The sequence below is a fragment of the Protomyctophum bolini genome (assembly GCF_963924005.1).
Source record: "Protomyctophum bolini genome assembly, chromosome: 21".
Classification (NCBI taxonomy): Eukaryota; Metazoa; Chordata; class Actinopteri; order Myctophiformes; family Myctophidae; genus Protomyctophum; species Protomyctophum bolini.
In genome coordinates this window covers 31,953,727-31,964,511 of record NC_137882.1, presented here as the reverse complement: position 1 = coordinate 31,964,511, position 10,785 = coordinate 31,953,727, and the positions used below count along the sequence as shown (strand labels likewise).

Below are 10,785 nucleotides of genomic sequence, written 5' to 3'. Positions count from 1 at the left end.
TTATGTTGATCTGACCAGGGGCGGAAACTCCGTGGGTTCAGAGGCGCGACTGAACCCCCTGGCATTTTGGCAAAGGCGCGACTGAACCCACTGTTTATCATTGATCATGTTGAAATGTTGCTGAAACAATTTAATGTGTTCTTCGTTGTGAACTGAAACACTGTGTTCATTAACAAACTGTAAATAAGGTACCAACCGGAAAAAAACAACTTGTTTTTTTCCACCCCTGGGGGGGAGGGCTGCATGAACCCCCTGCCGTTATAAGAACTTTCCGCCTCTGGATCTGACCGATCATCAAAGGGGCGTCTTACTGGTGTATATTCTGTTTAAAAAAAAGTTCTTCAGAAACATTTGACGTGGCTGTGGATATTCTATTTTAAAAAAAGTGCTCAGAAACATTTACATCATTTGTGTTGTGGATATTCTATAAAAAAAGAGACTCAAAAACATTGTCATTATTGTTGTGGATATTCTCGAAAAATAAATAGGTTCGTAGATATTAACATTATTTGTCATTTAAAAAAAAGAGGTTCAGAAGAAGGTTAGCAGCTCAACTTTCTATGGGTAGGGTTTTCAGCTCAAATAGTCATCTTCATCATCACCCTCTCCGTCTTCATCAACAGTGGCATCTTGGTATTGTTGGTACTCTGACACCAGGTCGTTCAGGTTGCTGTCCGCCTCCGTGAACTCCATCTCATCCATGCCCTCGCCGGTGTACCAGTGTAGATAGGCCTTCCGTTTGAACATGGACGAGAACTGATCCGAGATGCGTTTGAAAAGTTCCTGGATGCATGTGTTGTTGCCAATGAAGGTGGCGGACATTTTGAGGCCACGTGGCGGGATGTCGCAGACAGCCGTCTTGACGTTGTTGGGGATCCACTCCACAAAGTAGCTGTAGTTCTTGTTCTGCACTTTGAGCATCTCCTCCTCCACCGTCTTCATTGACACACGGCCACGGAAGATGGCAGCTGCGGTCAGATATCGGCCGTGGCGTGGGTCGCAGGCGGCCATCATGTTCTTGCCGTCAAATATCTGCTGCGTGAGCTTTTGCACAGTGAGGGACGTATACTGCTGGCTGCCTCGGCTGGTGAGTGGAGCAAACCCGGGCATGAAGAAATGCAGACGGGGGAAGGGCACCATGTTGGTGGCCAGCTTACGCAGGTCGGCGTTGAGCTGCCCGGGGAACCTGAGGCAGGTGGTGACCCCGCTCATGGTGGCAGAGACGAGGTGGTTGAGGTCGCCGTAGGTTGGCGTGGAGAGTTTAAGGGTGCGGAAGCAGATTTGATATAGTGCCTCGTTGTCAATGCAAAATGTATCGTCTGTGTTCTCTACCAGCTGGTGGACGGACAGGGTGGAGTTGTATGGCTCGACCACCGTATCCGACACCTTAGGGGAAGGGACCACGCTGAACGAGCACATGATCCTGTCGGGGTACTCCTCTCGGATCTTGCTGATTAGCAAAGTGCCCAAGCCTGACCCCGTTCCTCCTCCCAGGGAATGGGTGAGCTGGAATCCCTGGAGACAGTCCGAGGTCTCCGCCTCCTTCCTCACCACATCCAGGACACTTTCCGACAGCTCGGCTCCCTCGGTGTAGTGCCCCTTGGCCCAGTTGTTGCCGGAACCGCTCTGACCAAAGACAAAGTTATCTGGTCTGAAGAGCTGCCCAAAAGGGCCAGATCTCACGGAGTCCATGGTGCCCGGTTCCAGGTCCACCAGCACGGCGCGAGGGACATACTTGTGAGACGTCGATTCGTTGTAATAGACGTTGATTCTTTCTAGTTGAAGTTTGCTTTCCCCACGGTATGCCCCGGTGGGGTCGATGCCATGTTCGTCGCTGATGACCTCCCAGAACTTAGATCCAATCTGATTGCCACACTGACCAACCTGTAGATGTACAATTTCCCTCATTCCTGTATTCTTCAGTAAGTCCAAGATCCACCGATCTTGGTCTTTTCCTTTTCTTCTGCCACTGCTGCTTCTTCCTCAAATTCTTCCTTCTTCAAACTCTTCAACTCCTTCAAAGGTGTCTGTCGCCTTCTCGCCTTATATAATGCTGCCTGAGCTCTGGTCTGACGTCACACAATTCAAACTACTTTACTCATGAGTTACACAGGCTAGGGATGCAACAACACACACACAGTTCAAACAGGGTTGTAGCCGGCCAGGGCTTCATTCATTTGCGAAGCCTTCACGGATTGGCCAAGCTTTGCATCACGTTCGTGACATGCACCAATGCATTGATGCAAATAGCCTGCATCCCGAATCGTTGGACTCATTAAATTGAGAAAGGACGCAATCATGTCACCCTCCCGGGTCCTGGGATGCAATACTGTATATTGCAATACCCCACGAATAGTTTTTTAATGCATTAAATAGGAAGTCCAAATAATCCTGTTCTGTGTTATATACTACTAGTCCATACCCATTCAGGGATATGAGCACCCAAAGTATTTGTACTGTACTGAACAGAACATCCTCTGCCTCTGGCCTCTCCCGCACCGACTATCTAATCGATTCTAGTGGAAGCTGCAGCTTCTTTTTGTCACATCCAGGGGTTTTCCATTCCACAAAAACCTGTTTACAGATTTTATCAAACTGTTTTAAGTACTTCCTAGGAATGTTGATAGGGAGAGATTGGAGGAGATAATTAATCATATTGTGCATGATGCTTGTAATTGTGCAAGACATTCTGTACAATGTCATGTACAGGATGTAAAAACCAAAACAGTGAGTGAGTGTGAGCTAGCGGTAACTGCGTTCAGGGCAGCAGCTAGAATGTATCTGTAATCATGTCAAAAATATTTGATTATTGCGACCAAAGGTCGCAGTTAACTATGGAATTGTGCATTACCCGTCAGTGTGTGTGTTAGTTGGTTGGGGTGAGAGAGCACGTGACACCACGTGACATCATCAGGGATGGTCCTGGAGCACGTGACATCATCAGGGATGGAGATCCCTGATGATGTCATCAATATTAAGCCATATGGAGATCCCTGATGTATTGTCCTGATACCTTTCCATTTAAACTCTAGACAGGCCTGCCCCAAAGTTATTAGTGCAGCCGCGCCCGGCAGCCGGCGAAAACGAAGGTCTTACCACCCATGCCAAAGCGCCAGCGCTCGCCCAGCAGTCTGCTGTTACCCAGGCAGATATGTTGCCGTCTTCAGGCGTCTTACTGGTATTATACTATATATTTCATGAATACCCCCCCCCCTTTTTTGTGTCTTCAGGCCCGGTCAGGTTTTGAGGGCTTTTGGGTTGATGCACATTCTGATGTCTTCCTTGCCTTTTTTTGTGCTTTCCATGGAGGAAACTCCAGTCTGTGTGCCCAGAGAACGGTGTTATGTTATGACACCTATATGCTTTGCATGCGTTTAAGTTCGTTATTTTATTTACCCTTTCACAACAGGTGAGCTGGTCAGACCACAGGTTGTACGTTGGGATCTACTGTCATTTATTTAGTGTGATTGGGAGTTCCCCAAGCTCATCACTGAACAGGTCTTTGCATCGAGACAGAATCTGTGCACTGAAATCTGCGTTCTCTGCAGTGACAAGTCACATGACAGACGTTGTGGCTCATTTGGACAATGCCCATGTCCTTGCATGCACAAAATCCTATATAATAGTGGCACTGCTCCTTTAAATAGCATGGCAGTGTGCCTATGCCAGTGGTTTCAATTATTGGGCCATATAAGCAACCAGGTTAGCAGCCTATCAACATCTTATGAAGTCCATAGCCTTCTATGATCCCAGCAGTATTATTAACACAAAGCTGACAAGACAGGCCGTACAGAAAGTGGCTTTATTTTTAATACAGTGGCAGCTGTATTATCCATAAAGGAACATCTTTATGGATAAATATGTTAACTAATTGACTTGTGCATTCACTAAATATAAGGCCACAAAACCTGAATGTTTTAAACAAAAGATACAATAGATTCAGAATATGAACAATGCACTGTTTTTGCTTAGTGAATATAACTTGAACTGTACTATATCTATAATAGTACCGATTTATGACTAAAATCTTTCCATACACAGAAACCAACTAATTATGCTGGTATCAGTGGTGTCAAAGAGACTTGGCTGTTGTTTTTAAGTGAGTGCTGATGAATCTTGGCAAAATACACCAAGACATTCACTTCTTTACTCTGCGTTGCTGTAATAAAGCTAAAATAATACATAATACATACAGTATACCAATGAAAGAAATAAAGAACTATGCACAGTATGTGAAATAAGTACAATTTCAGTTATGTATAGATTCATGAACAATATTCACATTTGTTTACAAACAGCTGTCAAGTTGGACAAAATGATCCCACCAGGTTTTTAACTCGCACTAAAAACAGAAGAGACAATAGATGTGAACTAGAGATGCACCGATCACGTTTTTTTGCTCCCGATCCGATCCCGATCATTTGAGTTTGAGTATCTGCCGATCCCGATATTTCCCGATCCGATCACTTTTTTTTGCTCCCGATACAATTCCGATCATTTCCGATAATTCTTCCCGATCAGATACATTTTGGCAATGCAGTAAGAAAAAAAAAGGGACTAAAACGGTTCCGAACTGCCACCCTGTGTCCGAAACGGTTGAGAAATGACAGAGTTACTGTGTGCCGGTCCCTCTACTGTACCCTCTACTGTACTGTACTGGCACACACGAAATCATCATATACAGTTAATATGGGCATGTGTTTGTGTGCGTGTGTTAGGTTGCACACAGGTGGTGAAAAACAACCATGCTGTTTTCATGCTCATACCCAGCCAGCCAGGCAGGCACCCACACACATAAGTCCAAGGGACTGGCTTGCACCACTCAAAAAGTTTATTTATAGCATTATCTTTTATTCTTTTTTTAGCATATATTATTTTATTAGACATTTCTGCCTTTTCATTATTTAAAGGGGGAAAAAAAACCTTATATTGCTATTTTAATGTGCCTCATCATTATGTTCAAGGGAAAAATAATGCACCTATGCGCTCACACGTGGTGCAGAGTCGCAGCACATGCAGGGAGGAGAGGAGAGCTCACTGGGGAGAGGAGGGATTCCGTGTCGCACAGAAACATTTACAAAAGTTTACAATAAAGATCTCTGCATGAGATATTATGCTTATATTATTAGAAGAAGGGTTTCTATCTACAGTCATGGATTGGACATAGAGTATTTTGTTGGGACTTTTCAGACGGAATGTTCTTCTCCTGCTCCGGGTGGACAGAGCAACAACAACGAGTTGTTTTTGCTCTCTCTCTCCCTTTTTAGCACTCAAACAGCGAGTGCAGATGCAGAAGCAGATCTGAACAAGACGGTGCTTAGAAGCCTGTTGATTCGAGGTTACTCCGCTGTGTGTGTCTCTGTGTATGACGATCAATAATTATTCCACCGAGTGGTCTTTACGAGGGCTGGATTCTCCTCATCATCTCTCTCTCTCTCTCTGTGGTTCCTTCTTTTTAAAAGTCGCTTTAAGCGTCGGTTGTTTCAGTGCAGCCGCTGCCGCTTGTTGTCGTTAGCTTTCTGCTATTAGCCTACTAGCCACGCAAGTTACACGAACGTCGCCATTCGTCGCCCAATAGCAAATCTACAAGATCACAGCGCGTTGCGAAAGCAACTCTTTGTGAGCTTGCAGATCTGCTGTTTAGGGCCAACGTCACTGTCGTGCAACAAGTTTTCCTAGGAGCAGCAGCAAGAGGCTGTTTCGACTCAGAGGAGGATGTTTTGTTGTTATTATGAACCAATCTGTATTAAAAAACAAAACAAAAGACTCGGGAGGATGACTTTAAGACTTATAGATGGTCACGTTTCTTCTGTAACGTTAAATACAATTATGAAATGATTTAATAAAAATAAAAATAAAAAATATTTAATAAATAAATATTTCCCGATATTTTTTTCCCGATCCCGATCTTTTGAAAATGACGTGATCGGGCCCGATCGATCGGGAGGCCGATCGATCGGTGCATCTCTAATGTGAACCATTATCTATTTAATATCTCACGTCGACACACAAGCTGGCAGACAATGGCAACAGCTTTCTGTGTCAGTCCGCGCACGCATGATAATTTATCAACTTTTCTGACATCAGAGACTTTGTTAAGCTGAACAAATTTAGCACACATTTTGTGTAATGTTGTATCATCTAAGCCGGTTTTTCTACAATGTGGATTCTCGTGTGTTTCTTCAGGTGACTTGACTGACTGAAACTCTTGTCGCACTGCTTACAGTGGAACGGTCTTTCTCCGGTGTGAATTCGCTCGTGTTTCCGCAGGTGACTCGACTGATTGAAGCTCCTGGTGCACTGTTTGCAGTGGAAGGGTCGCTCGCCCGTGTGAATACGCTGGTGCCTTTTCATGTTATCCAACTTACTGAAATGCTTGTCGCACAGCTTACAGTGCAACGGGTCTACTTTGATGTGGAGACGCGCGTGTTTCTTCAGGTGGTGAGACTGGTTGAAGCTCTTCTTGCAGTGTTTGCAGTGGAAAGGTTTTTCTCCGGTGTGAATGTGCTGGTGTCTGTTCAGGTGATCCAACTGACTGAAACTCTTGTCACACTGTTTGCAATGGAAGGGCTTTTCTCCGCTGTGGATGCGCTCGTGCCTCTTCACGTTGTCCAACCGACTGAAAGTCTTGCCACACTGTTTACAGTAGAAATGTTTCTGTCCCGTGTGGATACCCAACTCGGTCTTCAGGTTGCACAAATCTCTGAAACTCTTGTCACACTGCTGCTGTTGTTGTTGTTGACTGCAAGATCTTGCTTTGTCTCCGTGTTTTGCGCGCACAGGGCTGGTGGTGGTGGGTCGAGTCTGGAAAGAAACATGACTTCAATGCATCTCTCAAGTAAGGCAAATAAAACGTCTTAACTTCGGTAAATGTAAGTAAGTACATTTACAAAATACTTATAAATGAATTAGTGATTGATTATATGCAATTTGTTGTATTTTATTAATGATAAAAAATATAATAAGGCAATGTACCATGGTGGTCTTTGGGCTACTGTTTGCTGCAGTTGACGCAAGTCCCTCTAGGATCCCCAGACATGCTTCAGTGTCACACTGTTGTTGATTGAAAGACCTTGCTTTGTCCGTGCCTCCGTGTTTCGGGCGTACATTGCTGGTGGTCGGTTGAGTCTGGAAAGAAACATGACTTCAATGTATCTCTCAAAAGTGTAATAGGAAGTAAGACAAGTGTATCCTCTTTCTAAACCCATGAAAAATGCAAGTAAGTACATTTCAAAGGACTTTATAAATGCATTGGTGAATTCTGCAAAAGAAAATACCATATATGCTATGACAACTCTAAAAAGTGGCTGATTATGGGCAATTTATAATAATATATAATAACATAATGCAATGTACCATGGTGGTCTTTGGGCTACTGTTCGCTGCTGTTGTTGAGAGTCCCTCTAGCATGCCCAGACATGCTTCAGTGTCACACTGTTGTTGACTGCAAGATCTTGCTTTGTCCGTGCCGCCGTGTTTCGGGCGCACAGGGCTGACGGTGGGCTGACTCTGGAAAGAAACATGACTTCAATGCATCTCTAAAAGGGTATCGGAAAGTAAAGCCAAAAATACTCTTTCTAAACCTCTGAGAATGTTTCAAACATACTGTACATTTAAAGGAGAATTCCACGCTAAAAGGCTTTCTTACCTTTCTTTGTAGTCGTTACGTCCCCACCAAAGAGGTCCAGGTGTTTTTTTGTGCAAAAACTCCTTATTGGCTATTTTCCCTACCATAAGCCCTCAATGAATTGCATTGGATTGAATGGGAATTGAATGGGGCTATGGGGTGTTGTGCTAATTTGCTTATTTCCATCGCATTTCTTTGTATATATCCTCTCTTCATAATGTAAATAATATCCCAAGCGGCACACTTTACTACTTCTTTCGATGGAAATAAGCAAATTAGCATAACACCCCATAGCCCCATGCAATTCCCATTCAATGCAACATTGAGGGCTTATGGTAGGGGAAATAGCCAATAAGGAGTTTTTGCACAAAAAAAACACCTGGACCTCTTTGGTGGGGACGTAACAACTACAAAGAAAGATAAGAAAGCCTTCTAGCATGGAATTCTCCTTTAAATGCTGACAACTCCAAAAAGTGACTATTTATTGATTATGGGCAATTCGTTATGTTTTATTAATAACGAATATAATAATGCAATGTACCATGGTGGTGGTCTTTGGGATACTGTTCGCTGCTGCTGACGAGAATCCCTCTAGCATCCCCAAACAGGCTTCAGTGTCTGTGTATCCAATCTGACTGCCTGAGGGGGGCCAGGCCAAGCCATACATTGTGTAGTCATGCTTCTTCCTGTAACAGAGCAGACAAACAATATCTGTTTGAGTCCTAATTGCTTTTTGAATCATCATATAACTAAAGGTACTAAGCGCGCTTCTTTTTTGACGGGCCGCGCTAGCCCCTCATATGTCCAGCTTTGAGGCGGTTTGTTAAACACAAACATTGTCCCAACTCAAACATTGAATCAATGCCATTGACAATGAATGGCCAGTTTTGAGTGTTTGTGCAAACACAAACATTTAATGAATGCCATTGACAGTGAATGGACAGTTTTGAGTGTTTGCGTAAACACAAACATCGTGTAAACACTAGGGCTGTCCCCGACTAAGGATTTGTATAGTCGACTGATAGATGAATAAATTAGCTGTTAGTCGACTAATAGTCGACTGAGCACCCCCACCCCCAAAAAAAAAACAAAAAAAAAAAAAAGTTTTTTTTTCTTTTCTTTTTTTGCCCCAAAATATTGTATATAAAAATACAATATTTACAAAAATATACAAAAATATTGTATTATTCCACTAGGTCTGTGGGGGACATAAACACATTTGAACATTCTGACTGTTCAAATCTCCAATGTGCATGTGGAGTGTGTCTGCCTGTGTGGAAATGTGCCACTGCCTGTGACTTGAATCGCACAGTGCGCTGGCCTGATATTATTCACAGCTCAACTAATTATCATCATAATTAACCATCACAACATCAATAACAAATACTTTTTTTTATTTATTTTTTTAACATCGACTGAGAGGCTTGTCATTAGCCAGATTGAGCACAGCAGGTGAGATTGAGATTCTGGAGTCTATCAGGCCAGCGCACTGTGCGATTCAAGTCACAGGCAGTGGCACATTGCCACACAGGCAGACACACTCCACATGCACATTGGAGATTTGAACAGTCAGAATGTTCAAATGTGTTTATGTCCCCCACAGACCTAGTGGAATAATACAATATTTTTGTATATTTTTGTAAATATTGTATTTTTATATACAATATTTTGGGGCAAAAAAAAAAAAAAAAAAAAAAAAAAAAAACTTTTTTTTTTTTTTTTTTTTTTTTGATGAACATCGACTAAGAGGTGGTCAGTCGACTGAGACCCGTTCCGATCGATTAGTCGACTATTCGACTAATCGAGGTCAGCCCTTTGAAGACAAAAGTGAGGACGCAAATTGTGATTGGGCGGAATGAGAGGATTTATGACGATGTTATATGATGATAAGAGCGCCCCTCACTTCACATGGGTGTGGTTTTGATCTATCTATCCATCTACACATAGTCAGTGATTGGATATTTCAAAAATGGAAGAATACAGAATAATGAGAACTTGTAGAGATTAGAACATTAGAAGGTGGAATAATAGTCTTCATTTAATTGTGGGACATGTGAAAAAACATTTTCAGTGGCCTCTGCTATATGACAACACGTGATGGTCATGACATGAACTGAGTGCAGTGGTGAGGGTGCCGTTTTGTTAAAGGTCATGGACCATTATACACATAAGACTTACTTCCCAGTGTCATCAAAGTGGACTTCAGTGTGTCCCTCTGAGTAGCCATAGCGCACTGACTTCCTTTCGCATGCCATTCTGACAAATGACTGTGGAATGGATGAAAATTACATACACTGATGGGAGATATACAGGTTATTACAGCATTATTACAGGTGTGTTGTATTGTTGTTATGGTGTGAAATATGTGTTTTGTTAAGATGGCCTGTTCTTATCAAAATATATATATATACTTGTGGACAATATAATTTTGTATTCTACTAGTATTACAGAATATGATTTTGTTTTGACATGAGGACCATGCAACAACATTCCAACATAAGAGGCCCACAGTCTGAAGATATGGTGAGTGATAGTGATAGTTTTTTTATGCCACCTATCAAACTTAAAATCTGATTTATTTGGAATAGATTGCCTGAATGTAATTCAATGCAATGTCCGTCCGTCCCCTTTCTTTCAATACTTATACGTCGATTTAAGACCATTTAAGTAATGATCCATGTGTTATGTCTGCGTTATGTCCATGTTATGTGAAATGTTTTTGTTTTGTTTGTTTCTTGTTTATCTAGGAATTGTATTGTTTTGTCTTGTTTTGTCTGGTTGAATTGTTTGTAAAAAAATTGTCTTTACGTATGTGAATTGCGGACCCCCTTGAAAACGAGATGGTTCATCTCAAGGGATTGTTCCTAATAAAGAATTTCAGATATATGCCGATTGATTGATTATTACAGTACATTTCAAGCACAGCTCAATACAAAACTGTTAACTATGTGGACGACAACATAAAGCATCACACTTGGGTCCACCATATTCAATTCATTATAACATTTAGAAACGTACACATTGCCGATACACATTGTTTGATTGTGTAAACAATTAAAGCTAAAACCATTTATAGCTTCTGTTTTTTTGTTAATGTTAAAGATAGGACGTCTTTGTGTGTTGATGGAACGAGATGGAATGGAACTCGCTGTCTCGTA

General features: G+C 42.3%; 2 protein-coding genes across 3 annotated transcripts in view; both read right to left on the bottom strand.

Annotated features, from left to right (window-relative positions):
- Positions 1–573: 573 nt before the first annotated feature.
- On the bottom strand, positions 574–1,908 carry LOC308336497 (tubulin beta-2 chain-like; the record flags this gene model as incomplete). The annotated part of the gene is made up of 1 exon (XM_080793864.1): positions 574–1,908. The coding sequence occupies one exon, from the start codon at positions 1,906–1,908 to the stop codon at positions 574–576; it is 1,335 nt and encodes a 444-aa protein (XP_080649990.1).
- A 1,897-nt stretch (positions 1,909–3,805) lies between these two features.
- LOC308336737 (uncharacterized protein) overlaps positions 3,806–10,785 on the bottom strand; it is a 7,201-nt gene continuing 221 nt past the window's right edge. The window contains exons 2-6 of one of the 2 annotated variants that reach the window (XM_080794256.1): positions 9,806–9,894; positions 8,169–8,313; positions 7,357–7,509; positions 6,976–7,128; positions 3,806–6,804 (exon numbers count right to left, since the gene is read on the bottom strand). In XM_080794256.1, coding sequence (XP_080650382.1) covers positions 6,142–6,804; positions 6,976–7,128; positions 7,357–7,509; positions 8,169–8,313; positions 9,806–9,882 — 1,191 coding nt within the window. In that variant the 5' untranslated portion in view covers positions 9,883–9,894 and the 3' untranslated portion in view covers positions 3,806–6,141. The remainder of the gene's footprint in view (positions 6,805–6,975; positions 7,129–7,356; positions 7,510–8,168; positions 8,314–9,805; positions 9,895–10,785) is intronic. The other variant, XM_080794257.1, reaches the window with a different exon arrangement.